The following is a 17,461-nucleotide window of genomic DNA, read 5'->3' as shown; positions in this document are numbered from 1 at the left end:
CGAGGGATGCGCCGGCGCGGCGCGCTGAAATGGCCGCCCAAGCGGAAGTGAACCGCGGGACCCGGAACCGGAAGAGAACGCCCCAGGCACGGGATTGTGGGAACCGTAGTCAAAACTCAGGTGAGGGTTCCCGCTGGCGCGGGACGGGAGGAGCCACAGAGATCGCGCTCGTGACAGAGCCCCCCCCCGCGAGTGCCTCCTGGCGTGAGGAGGCAACCGACGCCGGGGTCTACCCCTGGCCGATCTGGGTGAGCAGCGTGGAAGTCCGTGGTGAGAGAGGGGTCCAAGATGTCTTCGGCAGGCACCCAGGACCGCTCCTCGGGGCCGTAACCCTCCCAGTCGACCAGGTAGTGTAGGTGACCGCTCCGGCGTCGGGAGTCCAGTAATGTGTTGACTCGGTAGGGCTCCTCGCCGTCGATGAGTAGGGGGGCTGGTCTCTGTGGAGCGGTCTCGTCTAGGATCCCCCCCCCCATCCGGGGGGCCAGCGGGCTTTAACAGGGAGACATGAAAAGTTGGTGAGATGCGGTACTCGGGTGGTAAAGCAAGTCTGAACGATACAGGAGTGATTTGACGTATGATTTTAAATGGACCCACGTACCTGGGGCTAAGTTTCTTGCAGGGTAGGCGGAAACGCAGGTCCCGGGTCGAGAGCCAGACCCATTGGCTGGGCTTGTAGGCAGGGTTGGGTCGACGTCGGCGATCCGCCTGGGCCTGGGTTCTGCGGACAGCTCTTTGCAAGTGAACGTGGGCTCGGTTCCAGGTCTCCTCGCTCTGCTGGAACCAGGAGTTGACCGCGGGTAAGTCAGACGGCTCCCCTGACCAGGAAAACAAGGGAGGCTGGAAGCCTAGGATACATTGAAAAGGTGTTAGGTTAGTAGATGCTTTACGAATTGAATTCTGGGCATATTCGGCCCAGAGAAGGTAGCGGCTCCAGTCCTCCTGGCGGTCGTGGCAATACGACAGACAGAATGGCAGTGTAACCCTGAGATGAGGGGAGGTCTGTGATGAAATCCACTGCTATGTGGGACCAGGGGCGCTTGGGAACTGGTAAGGGCTGCAGTAGGCCAGCGGGTAGTTGACGAGGGGTCTTGGTGGTACAGCAGGTGGCACAGTTCTTAATAAAGTTTATGGTGTCGTGGCGCATTTTGGGCCACCAGAAAAGATTACGCAGGAGATCGAGCGTGGCCTCGATTCCTGGATGCCCTGAGCTGGGTGTGATGTGGACCTCGGAGAGGATGCGTGGGCGGAGCACTGCGGGCACATAGGTGAGGTTATCTGGACAGTCTGCGGGAGGGGGGTCCTGGACCTGGGCCTCTGTGATCTCTGTCATGACGTCCCAGGCGACTGGTGCAACAATTATGGAGGCAGGGAGGACGGACTCAGGTGGATGGGTGGCGTGGTCTGGTTCATGTATTCGGGACAGAGCGTCAGCTTTCAGATTCTGAGACCCAGGACGGTAGTTTATGGTGAAATTGAACCGGGTAAAGAAGAGTGCCCATCTAGCTTGTCGATGGTTGAGCACCTTGGCTGATCGGAGGTACTCCAGGTTCTTGTGATCAGTTAAAATGACAAAAGGACAGCGAGCTCCTTCCAGCCAGTGCCTCCACTCCTCCAGGGCGAGCTTAATTGCGAGGAGCTCTCGGTTACCCACATCATAGTTCTTTTCGGCTGGGCTAAGTTTGTGGGAGAAAAAGGCACAGGGGAAGGTCCTTGGGGGCTGGCCCTGTTTTTGTGAAAGCACAGCCCCCACCCCTGTGCTGGAGGCATCGACTTCAACGAGGAAGGGTAGCTGAGGATCTGGGTGTCGGAGGACAGGAGCTGAGGTGAACCTCCGCCGAAGCTCATGGAAGGCACTCAGGGCGTCAGGTGACCAGGTGAGGCGGGTTTCACCCCTCTTGATCATAGCTGTGAGTGGGGCAGCTACCGTGCTGAAATTGCGAATGAATCTTCGGTAAAAGTTGGAGAATCCCAGGAACCGTTGCAGCTCCTTAAGGGTTCTGGGTTGGGGCCAGTTCTGTACAGCTTTGACCTTAGCTTCATCCATAGCCACACCCTCCGGGCTGATGATGTACCCCAAAAATGCAATACTCTCCTGATGAAATTGACACTTCTCTTCCTTGGCGTACAGTTTATGTTGGACGAGGCGTTGGAGGACTGACCTGACGTGCTGGACATGTTCGGCATAGGAGTTGGAGTAGACGAGAATATCATCCATGTACACAATGACCCAACGGTTCAGCATGTCTCTGAATACATCATTGACGAACGCCTGGAAATAAGACGGACTATTGACCAGGCCGAAGGGCATCACCCGGTATTCGCAGTGGCCTGAGGTGGTAGAGAAAGCCGTTTTCCACTCGTCACCCTCTCGGATGCGGATCAGGTTGTAGGCAGAGCGAAGATCTAGCTTTGTGTAGTATCTTGCAGACCGTAGCTGTTCCAAGGCTGGCGGAACGAGAGGAAGAGGGTACCGGTACTTTATGGTTACTTCATTGAGGGAACGGTAGTCGATGCAGGGCCGCAAGCCTTCATCTTTCTTCTTCACGAAGAAAAAACCAGCTGAGAAGGGAGAGGTTGAGGGTCGGATGAACCCCTTAGCAAGTTCTTCCTTGATGTACTTCTCCATTGCCAGGGACTCTGGTTGTGAGAGTGGGAATACACGACCTCGTGGTGGAGCGGCCCCGGGTGTTAAATCGATAGCACAGTCCCCTGGCCTGTGCGGTGGCAATTCAGTTGCCTTGACTGTGCTGAACGCCTCGAGCAGGTCCTGGTATTCCACAGGGATGGTGCTGCAAGGTGGAGGCGTGGCTGACTCAGGTGGTGTCTGAGGAGCTGGGTGGATGCAGTGCTCCTGACAATGTGGTGACCAGTGGGTGATGACTCCTCCTGCCCAGGAGATGGTGGGTTCGTGACGGTTGAGCCATGGATAACCTAAGATGAGGGGTGACTGTGGTGAGGATATGACAAAGAACCGGATGGTTTCTTGATGTCCAGGTTCTACATGGAGGGTGAGGTCTTTAGTGACGTGATTGACGCGGCCCGTCCCTAATGGTCTCCCGTCGAGGGCGGCCACTGCCATGGGGTGAGCACAAGACAGAACAGGCAATCGGTTAGCATGTACAAAGTCTTTGTCAATAAAGTTGCCGGCTGCGCCGGAATCAATCACAGCCATGGTTCTAACAGATAAGCCGTCTGAGTAAAGCATCACAGGGATCTCACAACGATTCAAACAGGATTTAGAAACACTCACCGAGGTGGGAGGTCGTGGTGGCCGTGTCGGGCAGGTGGCGCGAATGTGTCCCGCCTGTCCGCAGTAGAGACAAAGGTTGTTACGTAATCAACGCTCCCTTTCCTCGACGGTGAGCTTTGTCGTTCCAAGCTGCATTGGCTCAGGGCTTGTGGAGGCCGGCGGCTGAGGCTGAAACGTTGCAGGGAAAGTCCGGCTGGGCTTACGGGACCGCATTACCTTGTCGATCCTGATGGAGAGGTCGATGTATTGACTAAGCGAAAGCCCCTCATCACGGCAGGCTAGCTCCACCTGCAAATCCGCGTTAAGTCCCTTGCGGTAGTGTAATTTGAGAGGACCGTCATTCCATCCACTTTGCGCCGCCAGTGTTCTAAAATCTAATGCATATTCAGCGGCAGTGCGGCGTCCTTGCCTCAACGCCACAATCTGCTCCCCCGCCTCACTTCCTTCTGAAGCAGGCTGGAAGACCTCCTTAAAGCTCCGGAGGAAAGTGGCAAATGTGGAGTAAGTGGATTGTCCAAGGTCCCACACCACGGTGGCCCACTCGAGCGCCTTTCCAGTTAAGAGAGAGCAAACAAACACTATCTTGCTCTCATCTGTAGCGTAAAGGTTAGGCTGTTGGTTTACAAACAGGGTACATTGTAGCAAAAAGCCCTTACATTTATCCGCTGTTCCATCAAATTTTTCTGGGAAGGCGAGTCGGGGGCTGGCGGTGACGGGCTGAACCGCTGGGGGTTGTGCAGGTGGAGGAGGAGGAGTGGCGACGGGAGGTGAAGCTACCTGTAGTCCTTGGACCGCTTGCACCAGCTGCTCGGTCAGGGCGGTGAGACGTTCTAGTTGTTGTTGGTGCTGGGTTAGCATGGTAGCTTGGGCAGACATCTCCGACGCAAACTGTGACACTCGCTGGATCCGAAGGCGGCGAAGTTTTCTGTGACGCGGTCAATGACGAATCTTGAGACATTGGATCCATATGCAACAGTTTATACAAATCGGACAAAACAAACAGGCAAGGGTCAACAACAACAGACTGGAGTAACGTAGGCAAATCCAAAGGGATAGTAAGTGTCCATGCAAAGGGTCGGGGCAGGCTGCGATCAAAAGCGATAGTCCGTGGGGATAGCGAGGGTCGACGAAGGGCAGGCAGCAAAGGTTCACAAACAAGGTTAACAGTCCGGTTGACAACAGAAAAGGCAGTCCGATAAATAACGCTCAGGATTGAGGGCATGACCAACAAAACGGCACGCTGAAATGGCCGCCCAAGCGGAAGTGAACCGCGGGACCCGGAACCGGAAGAGAGCGCCCCAGGCACGGGATTGTGGGAACCGTAGTCAAAACTCAGGTGAGGGTTCCCGCTGGCACAGGTCGGGAGGAGCCACAGAGATCGCGCTCGTGACAGCGTGTCATATTTTTCGCATTGGCTCGTGTGGTTTATATTTCGCTTTTCATAAGTGTGACGTTATTTCTAGTAAGGGAGCATAGTGAGCACTGATGTTTTCTAGAATTTCCTAGAATTTTCAGGGAGCAAACGTTCCAGTGCACTGGAAGATATTTGCAATTCAGAAAGCTCTTAAAACGGCTGACTCACGGGTCAGTGCCCTGACTAATAAACAAGGGAGCTGAATGAGACGCACCCCATGAACGCCTTAGCATCTGCCTACCAACATGCTAAAAAACACCCAGAACTCCCTAACAACATGATAAAACACCCAGTGTTTTCAGCAACACTGAAATAATATATTAATGCTGTATTGTATGAGTTTCCCCTGTTGGTAAAAACTCTCTTTCATACTACAATCTGAAAAAGAACGGAAAAAATCGCTATAGGCTTCAGATGATAAAACACCCCTTCTTATGAGTGTTTATTAAGAACATAAATCTACTGTGATCTTTGTATAAATATTGTTATGGGATGCTTATGTGCTATATTTTGTGAACAGGTTTTATTTGTGGTTTGTGCTAAGGTGATTATTAATGCTTAGTGTGGAGTTTTAAACTTCAGCACATATTTCAGACACAGCAGCAGACCTGAATGGAGAGCTGTGCTATCGCTTTTGACAGCTAGATACTACTGTGCTACAATGCACTCAGAACAACTTAGCAAATATATATGCTGGCATCGTAGCAGCTTATTGTGTGCTATTAAAAACAGCAAACCGTTAAAGGATGAAGAGAGCGAGAAAGGGTTAAATAGATGTTGACTCATCAAATGTCATGCGTTCCCGGGCTAAATTAGATGAAAATGTTCATTTATGTGCGAAGCCCAGCGGGGACAACTAAACTCTGACGGCAAACAGGAAAAACGATAACAAATATGAGCATAATTACATTGTGTCTTGTGCAATTAGTGAGATGAATCTGAATTAGATGTTGTGGGTTTTGTGCTGTAGGTGTTGGAAAACAGCTCATTTGTGCAAAACAAGCGATTACAGAGACAAACAGTGACGTGCTTGGTATCAAGCGAGCGCTGATGGTGATTGTGTGAGTTGTGAGGCTCACGGCTGATTTTTGAAGCAGGAGAAAGAAGTCACGACGTGTCGGTAGTGCTGTAGATGTGAGTCAGGCGCTGAGCACGTCGTGAGACGCAGCTGCAGCCCTGCTGACATGCTAAGCTCATTCTGACCTCAATTTTTCATGGCAGGGAAAAAATAGCACAACATCATGTGGAGCTTAAGCATTATAAAAACATAGACTTCTGATTAGCTTATGATTGTACAAAATTGTGCTGCAGAGAAGATGTCGAACATTCATGCACACATGGATAGACTATGAGCAAAAACATGATCTCATGTATTAGAACAAGTTTGGAAGCACTTACAGTATACTGATTACAATCATTAGCAAAATAAACCAGAGGAGCTATATTTAGCTCAAATTATTGCATAAGAGGTCATTTGCAATTTATAGTTTTTCCAATGTTTGATACCAGCAATTCATATTTGATGTTTTCAAATATTCTAGCTGAGCCCCCAGGGTGAATGTATCGCCTTATTGTTTCCATGGCGACATGTCGTGTTTGTCACGTGACACAACGCAGCCACAATAGTGCTGTATGACACATGTATCACTTTTATATAGTTTTTCCTTTTTTATTATTAATATTCACACACGTGCTCACTGTATTATGAAATATCTGATATTCCGATTCTGAAATATGAACGCTCAATAGTTGCGATAATATGACAAGTGCTCAGCGCATCTGGCTCTGCACTTTAAAGCAGATTTGAATTCAGCAGTTGATCACGTGATGCGCTGAACGTTGAACGAATGTGATTGTACGCGTTAAAGGGTTAAGAACTTGCAAGGTTTTTTGATCAATTCTATTAATTCATGCCACAAAAAGTTAAAACCTTGTTCATATCAACTATCCATTATCATATACATGCATATTTGCGGTACTGGATGCATATGTGTGGTATTACAAAATTGTAATATTTTGTGAAAAATCAAATTAGGCCTGCTGTACATTAAAATGTGTGATTTTGTGAATTCAAATTTTCAAAGTATTTATTTATTTACCCTTAACCCTCATGCATTATACATAAGCAATGCTTATTTTTTATATATAATCTTGCCTAGATAACATGCCACAGTACATTGCATTCTTTTTTTCCCTAATTTTTTTTTTATTATCCACCTTATTTTTATGTAAGAGTGGGTGTGGCCATTTGTAAATTTCATGGGTCTGGCTTCCAGTCTCATCTGTGTCCAGCTATTTTTAGCTGTACAAAACAGCTCGTTTTGCTGCTTGATATAGTGTGTTTTCACGATGCGTCATAAATCGGCCATATTGGCAGCACCGAATGTAAACAATGCCACTGAACCGAATGAAACTCGCATATTTTGCTGAATTTCTGCTAAAAATGGTCAGTTATTGTCATGTTTTGGGCTGTACTACATGGTCGGACTGGGAAAAACATTTGGAGTACTACAGACTGCCAAAATTTATAACAAATCAAGGAGAAGAGTGCAAAAAACTGTCTGAGGAATAATAGGCGTCTGTTGTTGGCTAAACTGAACCAGGATTTCCAGGGCAAGAATCTTGACCACATTCGTGTTTGTTTTTATAATTTTCAGTCAAGCAGGTGAACTATTAGGCTAATATGTTAATTAGTACTGATCGCACGTTTCTTTACCACCTATTAACTTTAGTTTGTCAAAATATTGCGCCCTTTCCTGCTTACTAAGTCCTTCTCTATGATTTTGCAACTTCCACAAGCTTTTTTTTCTCCGTGGCTTAGACAGCATAAATTAGCAAAACAACGTATTCAGTAGTACATTAACTGTTCAATCCATGCTGTTGTTTACATTCGAGTATCGCTAATATGGCCACGCATGTTTTTAAATAGAGATTTTCTAACTATAGGGAGATAAGAGGTTCTGTATTACTTACTATTGGAGAAAGCGTAATTGCTAACTTGGATCACATGTTCCTTAATAACCAATCACATTACAGCCTTTACGTCATTGAATTTAAGTCAGAGTTGTGTGACGCTTGATCGCCATTTATGGATAACAAAAGAATGAATGAGAAGTGCCGTGAGCTGAATCCCACCTGTCGTAAAAAGTCAGTGACTTCTCTTATAAAAACAGCATTTTTTTCGTGGCAAACTCTAAAAATAGTTTAATCCTAAAGTACTGTTTAGTGTAAAACATGCTTAAGGTTAGTAGATAGGCTGTCGATTCATTTAATGATAAGCCGTTTCCTCTAAAAAGCTGTTTATTCAGGGTAGTGAAGCCTCTCCTCCACTGACATCCATTCAAAGAAAACGGCCTTGTCTCCTTTCCCACGTACTGCCAGACCGGAAGCATTAGCTTTAGCCGTTACGTTTTTTTGGCTAATGACTGCAGGGTTGTCTTCTAGTGGCTTTGTTTTTAATCACGTTAAAAACATGCTAGCAACACGCTAATCATGATAGAATCATACTAACAACGTGCTGGTAACTTGTAAATCATGCTAGAATCATGCTAGCAACATGCTAATTATGCTAAAAACATGCTAGTAATTTGTTTGCTAATCATGACAGGAAAATGCTAGGAACATGCTAATTCACTTTAAATTGTGCAAGCAACATTATAATTCGTGCAAGCAATATGCTGATCATGCTAACAACATGCTAGTAACATGCTAATCATGCTAGAAACTTGTTAAACATACTAGAATCATGCTAGCCACATGCTAGTAACATGCTAATCATGATAACAACATGCTAGTAAATTGATAATCATGCTAGAAACATGGTAGCAACACGTTAATTGTGATAGAATCATGCTAACAACATGCTAGTAACTTGCTAATCATGCTAAAAACAGGTTAGCAACATGGTAGTAACTTGCTAAGCATGCTAAAAAACAGGCTAACAACATGCTAGTAACATTGTGATCATGCTAAAGTCATGCTAACTTAGTAACTTGATAATGATGCTAGCAACATGCTAACCATGTTAAAACATGTTGGTTGCATGCTAATCATGCTAGAAACATGTTAATCATGCTAACATCATGCTAATCATGTTAGAATCATGCTAGAAACATGTTAATCATGTTAGAAACATGTTGGTAACATGCTAATCATGCTAGAAACATGCTACCAACATGCTAATCATGTTAGAATTATGTTAGCAACATGCTAGTAACATGTTAATTATGTTACCAACATGCTACTAACTTGCTAATCATGTTAAAAAACAGGCTAACAACATGCTAGTAACATTGTAATCATGCTAAAGTCATGCTAGCTAAGTGTTAGTAACTTGATAATGATGCTAGCAACATGCTAACCATGTTAAAAACATGTTGGCTACATGCTAATCATGCTAGAAACATGTTAATCATGTTAGAAACATGTTGGTAACATGCTAATCATGCTAGAAACATGCTATCAACATGCTAATCATGCTAGAAGCATGCTAATCATGTTAGATTCATGTTTGCAACATGCTAGTAACATGTTAATTATGCTAGCAACATGTTAGTAACATGCTAAGCATGGTAAAAACATGCAAATGGCATGCTAAACATGATAGGATCATGCTAGCAACATGCTGGTAACTTGTTAATCATGTTTGAAGCATGCTAGAAACATGCTAGTAACTTGCTAATCATGACAGGAAAAATGAAATCATCCATGCTAAATCATCCTAGCGACATGCTAATTTACGTTAAATAATGCAATATACTAATCATGCTAAAATCATGCTAGCAACATGTTAGTAACATGCTAATCATGTTAAAACATGCTAACAACATGTTAGTAATGTTAATAATGGTAGAAACACGTTAGTAACATGTTAATTATGCTAGTAACATGCTAAGCATAGTAAAAACATGCTAATAGCATGCTAATCATGATAGAATCATGCTAGCAATATGCTAGTGACATTTTAATCATGGTGGAAACATGTTAACAACATGCTGGTAACATTCTAATCATGCTAGAAACATGCCAGTAACTTGCTAATAATGGCAGAAACATGCTAGGAAAATGCTAATCATGCTAGCAACATGCTAATTTACGGTCAATCATGAAAGGAACATGCTAATTCATGTTAAATCATGCTAGCAACATGGTTAAACTATGCTAAACCATGATAGCAGCATGGTTAAATCATCCTAAATCATGGTAGCAACATGCTGATTCATGCTAGAAATGTGTGTGTTCCCACTCTGTCCTAAAATTCATTTTCAACAATCAAATTCAAACTTTCGAAAGCTTTTCGAAGTTATTTCAAACATTCAGACAAGGCTTTCTCAAGACTATAAACTTTACTTATCTGATTTTAATGTATTATCTCAATTATGAACACACCGGTTTGTCATGCAAACAGTTTTACCGTTGTTATTCATCCTTATTTCCTATAGCGGCTAATAAACTGGAAATCTCGTCCATAGGCTTACTCTGGCGTTGAAGAATAAATTAAAATTTTTATTTGTATTTAATAGGATCATATACCTCTGAATTATTTACACATTTAACATGTGAAAAATATCTTTAGCTACATTTTAGCTCTCTGAATTTGTGAAGCTATTATTTTATACATTTTCCAAGCAAATATGCATTCAGTTTGAAAGTGGTAATGACACAAGACAAGATTAAATAAATTTATGTTGCTTTATCAGCTGGCATAAACCGATCTGCTATAACAAAATTAGCCCTAGGTTGTAAAGATGTAGATGCTAAAATATGAAGATGCTTCTTCTTGTAGTATTGCTTACAGTCTGTAAACGAGCAGATGTCACGTTCTCTGCTTAAGTGCGTATATTCTGGCAATGTGCCATCCTATGATCCGTTTCCCTCTCTAACCATAAGTGCTGCATTAATTATTAAGCTTAATGTCATATTTCTGACGTCGCTTGCACGCGCTCTGTTCGTGCAAATGTGTTTATCCTAAATTACTTAAGCAAAGCGGTTTGTCCTTTTTAATCGCAGGCGAAGTGAGATGTGACAGTGCTTCAGTCTCACAGGCTGCTTTAAACATAGCAAACTGGAATAAGCAGTGAATGTATCTCCATGGCAACTGCGGTAAAGTGTGAGATGTGTTGTATTGTGGTGCTAGAGAAAAGAGCTCAGGTCCAGATGCCTCTCTGAGCACATACAATCATCAGTCCCTGAGCTCTATTATCACAAGCTGCGGCGAGCAATTCCTCTCGAATTAGACTTCATCTTCACCCCACTGCAAGAAGATGACACTATATCATCACGAGACACGCACATGGAGAAGCTCTACAGTGGGATCGAATGTATTTTTGCGCACAGTGATGTAGACATCATCTGCCATTGAAATATCTGAGGACAGTTTGATGATGAAGATCTAAGATTATAGTGATCTAAGACGCTCGATAATAAAACATGATACAAGATTGAGCACAAGCCAATGGTTTTGAACCTTATGTACTGTATGCTATTCAAATTATTTGCTCGTCACAGAATTACTGTTTTTGTAGCCCTCAAATTCAGTGTCACTCCATTAGTATTTACATTCATTTTCAACATGATTTGTAATGCATTCTGATGAAGAGGAATCTTGACCTCGAGTAAGACTGAATTTAGACTAGATTCTGACAGTTCAACACAGCATCCCGTGAATGGATGCTGTTGTTGTCATTACTGAATGTCGTCATCAAGAATGTTATTAGCAAAAATGCTCAATACTTCAGTGCCCTCTAGTGGCTAGCAACTTTATGTGGAGTAATGTCGCAACACAATTTCCTTCGCCTCACCTATTAAAAAACTTAAAAATGCCCTCAAATATTATTATTATTATTATTATTATTATTTTATTTATTTATTTTTTTACTTTTTTGAATAACTGTTTTTTTTTGCTGATTTTGAATAACTAATTTTTATATATATTTTGCTGTAAGTTAATTATATATATATATATATATATATATATATATATATAAATATAATGAAATTACACAGTTCTATCACACAATGGAACTTTCCTGTTGCTTTTTGGCATGTATTTTATATATAGTATGACATGTTATTACAGTTCTTTTTCTTTTGCAAGTGAAGAAACGTTTTTGTTTTTTTCCCTAACCACCACAAAATAACATGGAGACAAACAAACATAACAAACAAACAAATAAATAAATAAATAAATAAATAAATAAATAAATAAACTATCGAGCAGAACATACACTAGGATTCAAATATCTTGGGTCAGTAAGGTTATTTATTTTAAAGATAATACTTTTTTTTGCATTCAGTTAATCAAAAGTGACATATAACGTTTATAATATTATAAAATATTTCTATTCCAAACAAACGCTGTTCTTCCTAACTTTCTATTCATATAAAATGTATGACGGTTTACACACAAATATTTGGCTGCACAACAGCAATACAGCATATTAGAATGATTTCTGAAGCACCATGTGACACTGAAGACTGGAGTAATGATGCTGAAAATCCAGGTTTGATCACAGGAATAAATTACATTTCACTACATATTCACACAGAAAACAGTTTAAAGGAAATTAAATTCACACAAGAAACACAACTGTTTGTGTTCCTCCAGACCGCACGGTGGTGTCCGCGAGCTGTTAACTCAATAACCGGCGCTTTAGAGCTTGATGATGAAATTTTCATTCAGAAGTAGCTGCTTCTAACATCTTTAAAATATTCAGCTGACGAAAAATAACTGGTTAACAACATTACCATTAATGATAATCGTTACTCGCTTTATGCATGTGTGTTTCAGCGCTGAATCTGATGTGTCGCTGGAGGTTTTGTCGCTCTGAATGAGATGTAAACATGTTGACATGCTGATCAGATGTTAAAGACATTACTGTGTTGATTTTTCGCGATGACTCTTCCAGCGTTACAGAACAGCAGTGTTTTTTACAGGAAGATCCTGAGTCGCTTTCCTCAGGACATCAGTCTGGCGTTTGCTTATGGATCCGCTGTGTTCAGACAGACTGGAAGCTCTCAAGGTCAGATGGGGGTAAGAAACTCCTCACATTCACTGCAAACTGATCAGATGAGCTGTCATTTTCCATAAAAGCGACTGTCATTTAAATAGATCGAACAGTTGCACAGCAGCCATGGTAAAAGTCCAGTCAATGGTCCTTAAGTGAGAAGTGATCACCTGTCAGTGTTCAACATAAAGCTTGTTGTTTTGTCTGTTTCAGAAGAACATGCTGGACTTTGTGTTTGCTGTGGATGATCCAGTCACATGGCACACCATGAACCTCATAGAGAACAGAAAGCATTACTCTTTTCTCAAATTTTTGGGGCCGAAACACATAAGCAGCATACAAAATGACTATGGAGCTGGAGTTTACTTTAACACCCTCGTCTCTGCTGAAGATAGGGTAGGATAAAAATAGCAGATTTGTGATTATGGTCTTTCTGACTTGCCAAATTGATGTGATAAATCGACTGAATTACAATGTATAATGCACCTATCACTTTGTATATACACTTTTGCTTAAAGGTTTGGGGTCAGTTTTTTTTTTTTTTTTGGAAAGAAATTACTTATTTTATTTAGCAAGGAGGCATTGAATTGATCAAAAGTGACAGCAAAGAGTTTTTTGAAGTTACAGAAGTTCAAATAAATTCATCAAAGAATCCTGAAAAATAAAATGTATCCCAGTTTCCACAAAAAATGTGGAAATGTCTTCAGCAGCAAATAAGCATATTAGAATGATTTCTGAAGGATCATGTGACACTGAAGACTGGAGTAATGATGCTGAAAAATCATCTTTGAACACAGGAATAAATTACATTTCACTGTATGTTCACCAACAAAACGTTTTTGAATTGGAACAATATTTCACAGTATTACTGTTTTTAGTTTGTTTTTTTCAAAATTTAAAAGCAGCTTTGTAAACAGAAGAGATTTGTTTAAGAAAAATTAAAGAAACGTACCAACCCTCAAACTTTTAAACAGCAGTATATAGTCTACAAAATTAAAATGTAGTTTACAGTTTGATGTACTGATCTCATAAATGGATAACTTGTGTTTGCAGGTGATAAAGTACGGGGTGATCAGTACAGATGCTCTGATCAATGACTTACTCCACTGGAAAACCCTGTACGTAGCTGGCAGATTACACAAACCTGTGAGTATCTCTGCCAGCAGACAAGATCAGGCCACTTCATGCTTTAAGAAGCTGCTTTGAGTGACATTTCTGAAAGAATAAAGAAATTCAGTTACACATAGAAACCAATTGATGGCAGTAATGAAACACATAATCCTCTACACCAGGTGTCACCACACTCAGTCCTAGAGGGCCGGTGTCCTACAGAGTTTAGCTCCAACCTTAAAGGGGTCATCGGATGCCCATTTTCCACAAGTTGATATGATTCTTTAGGGTCTTAATGAAAAGTCTACAATATACTTTGGTTAAAAATTCTCAGTGGTTGTGTAAAACAACAACCTTTTTTACCTTGCCAAAATCAGCTCTGCAAAAATCATCTCATTCTGGTCGAGGTTGCTTTAAATGCAAATGAGCTCTGCTCACCCCACCCCTCTCTTCTCTCTGTAGAGAGACGAGCCTGTTTACTTTAGCCGCATTTAGCTGCGTTTAGCCGCTAAACTTGCTAACTAGCACATTATTAGGAAAGGCGATCGCAAAGATTCATACGAAAACCCTTATACTCACTTCTGCTGTAAGTGAAGCTGGATCACGAATGATTCGCGTGAACATAGGCGGATATATGTAGATCGGGAGGCGCATTTCCTTTCACAAACAAATGTAATCCACTGCATCTTCAGCGGCTCAGGTGTCGGGAGTAAATGATGACCACTATGTTCATTATTACATCCAGAAACACAACACCTCAATCGCTCAATCTGAGATATTCTTGTCTAACTTACATCCCTCCTCCGGCATCAAAACAAAGAGGGCGGACTGTTACAGCGGATCCGAGGTAAAACGCTCATGTCAATCAACTATCGTGGGAGCGGCCTCTGTCGGTGTTACGCCACAAGGACAGGCAAATGAGAATGACTCGATTTAAAAAAGGGAATATTATTTTTACAGATTAATTAAAAATCACTGCATGGATTTTTAGCATTATAGGGTAGATTTGTACATACACTGCCAACACACATTAATGTTCAAACAACATGTAAAAGTGAACTTAGCATCCGATGACCCCTTTAATCAAACACACCTGAACCAGCTACTCAGGGTCTTAATAGGTATACTTGAAATTTCCAGGAAGGCATGTTGAGGCAAGTTGGAGCTAAACTCTGCAGTACACCGGCCCTGTAGCATCAAGTTTGGTGACCCCTGCTCTACACCTCTAGAGCAGTTCTTCACCTTTTTGACTCCAATTATTGTTCATTATAGTCAAGGCCCCTCTCTTTACAGTTATGGATAAGTGTTTCTCAAAATATTTTTATTTACAATTTCTATCTGAAAAAATATTTTACGTCTTGGCATAACTAGAAAAATGTATATTCATTATAAAAAACATGTCTGTGAAATTATGATTATTTATTTTTTTTAAACAAGACTTTCCAGTACTGGAAATCACGTTTTTAAAGTGAGACAAAAAAAAAAAAAAAGAATAAAAAAATATATTGTTTTTTTTTTTTTTTTTAATCTTGAAGGGGTCATCGGATGCCCATTTTCCAAGTTGATGTGATTTTTTAGGGTCTTAATGAAAAGTCTATAATATACTATAAAATATAAAACAACACCCTTTTTACCTTGTCAAAATGAGCTCTGCAAAAATCATTCCATTCTGAGGGATTGTTTCCTTAAATGCAAATGAGCTCTGCTCGCCCCGCCCCTCTCTTCTCTCTGTGGAGTGACTTGCTGCTCTGAGAGAGTGTTTACTTTAGCCGCATTTAGCGCGTTTAGCCGCGAAACGTGCTAACTAGCACTTTATTAGGAAAGGTGATTGCAGAAATTCATTAAAACAAACCTTATACTCATGAATGATTTGCGCAAACATATACGCATTTATGTAGATCGGGAGGCGCATTCCCTTCACAAACAAACGTAATTCATCTTCAGCGGCCCACTATGTTCATTATTACATCCAGCAACACAACACCTCAATCGCTCAATCGGAGATATTCTTGTCTAACTTACATCCCTGCTCGGCATCGAAACAATGGAGGTCGGACTGTGACAGCTGATCTGAGGTAAGACGCTCATGTCAGTCAACTATCGGGCATCTGAGAATGGCTTGATTTGAAAAAGGGGATATTATTTTTACAGATTAATTAAAAACCACTGCATGGATTTTTATCATTATAGGGTAGATTTGTACATACACTGCCAACACACATTAATGTTCAAACAACATGTAAAATTGAAGTTTGCATCCGATGACCCCTTTAAATAATGAAAATTATTTAAATAATAATTTAAATAAAGGGGTCATCGGATGCAAAATTCACTTTGTGTGTACACAACCACCCTATAATGATAAAAATCCACCCAGTGGTTTTTATTTAATCCCTAAAAATAATATCCCCTTTTGCAAATCAGGCCATTCTCAGCTTCTTGTTTGTGTGACATCACACAGGCCAAGGTCGTCTCCACGATAGTTGATTGGCATGGCCGTCTTACCTTAGACCTGCCCTGAGTGAGCTGTAACAGTATGACCGCCATCGTTTCGATGCCGGAGCAGGGACGTAGACAAGAATGTCTCCTAAGCGATTGAGGTGTTTTGTTGTTGGATGTAATAATGAACATAGTGGTCATCATTTACTCCCGACATCTGAGCCGCTGAAGACGCAGTGGATTACGTTTGTTTTTGAAGGGAAAGCGCCTCCCGATCTACATAAATGGCGTCTTTTGCAGTAATACCTGCAGACTGCAGCTAATAGAAATGCTTCTCTACCGGTGCGTGTCCTGCTCCTCACAGCACAGATCGTGAAAGCAGACTCCAGTTTTTTTGTAATTAATTATAACAAAGTGTAGAGATGATGTAAATTATAGATTCAGAATGCAGTGTAGAGAGCTTCATTAATTAAAATGCATGTTTGTGAGATTGCGATGAACTAAGACAAGTGACAGTTTTTAGTGATTATAAAGGGAGTTTGCAAAAGTGAAATTGAATTTATACAACAGTTTTATGCATTTTTGATTTTATACAAAAGCTAATATTTTAGGAACACTGTTGTCTGATTGTCCTCTATTTCGTCAACAAAAATAGTTCCAAACAAAGTCACAGTCACGTGCAATGGTGAATTGCTGCTGCTGATTTCATTTGACTGGTAACTTATTCTTTCTGATTGTATCATATTGTTTTATTTAATTTATTGTTTAATGAAATTAAATATATATATATATATATATATATAATTCTAAATTTTAAAGAAAGAAAAATTGCATAACAAAAAAAAAAAAAAAGAACTTCAAGGAGTCAAATATTGCTTTACTTTATAATGGAAGGCTCTTTCCTGTCATTTTTTTTTTTTTTTTTTTTTTTTTTTTCAGTAGGAGCACACAACATACAACGAATCTTCAATTAGGCCATAATTGAAGTTTCCTGTCTTAATATCCAAGAAGGTTTAGAGAAAATATGAAATAAGTTTAATGTTATTATAGATTAAAAAGGGTTTTATAATTAAATACAACCAAAAGGACATCTAAATGTACCATACTTAACCCCCCCACCCCACCCCCAAGTCCAGGCTTTCTTGGCTGTTAGAGTCAGTGAAAGTATTAATTTTGGAAACTTTTAGAACACATTTGTTTCAGAGTTAAATACTCCATGTAGTCAGCTGTCAAACGCAATGT

General features: G+C 41.3%; 1 protein-coding gene across 3 annotated transcripts in view; it reads left to right on the top strand.

The window, feature by feature from the left end:
* Nucleotides 1–17,461, top strand: part of tamm41 (TAM41 mitochondrial translocator assembly and maintenance homolog) — a 46,108-nt gene that overhangs the window by 14,804 nt on the left and 13,843 nt on the right. The window contains exons 1-4 of one of the 3 annotated variants that reach the window (XM_051123038.1): nucleotides 12,278–12,500; nucleotides 12,600–12,696; nucleotides 12,884–13,066; nucleotides 13,724–13,816. In XM_051123038.1, coding sequence (XP_050978995.1) covers nucleotides 12,499–12,500; nucleotides 12,600–12,696; nucleotides 12,884–13,066; nucleotides 13,724–13,816 — 375 coding nt within the window. In that variant the 5' untranslated portion in view covers nucleotides 12,278–12,498. Of the gene's footprint in view, nucleotides 1–12,277; nucleotides 12,697–12,883; nucleotides 13,067–13,723; nucleotides 13,817–17,461 lie in introns of those variants that run through there. The other 2 variants (XM_051123039.1, XM_051123037.1) reach the window with 2 other exon arrangements.

The sequence above is a fragment of the Labeo rohita genome, chromosome 11 (genome assembly GCF_022985175.1).
Source record: "Labeo rohita strain BAU-BD-2019 chromosome 11, IGBB_LRoh.1.0, whole genome shotgun sequence".
Taxonomy (NCBI): Eukaryota; Metazoa; Chordata; class Actinopteri; order Cypriniformes; family Cyprinidae; genus Labeo; species Labeo rohita.
This window is presented reverse-complemented; position numbering and strand designations above follow the sequence as displayed.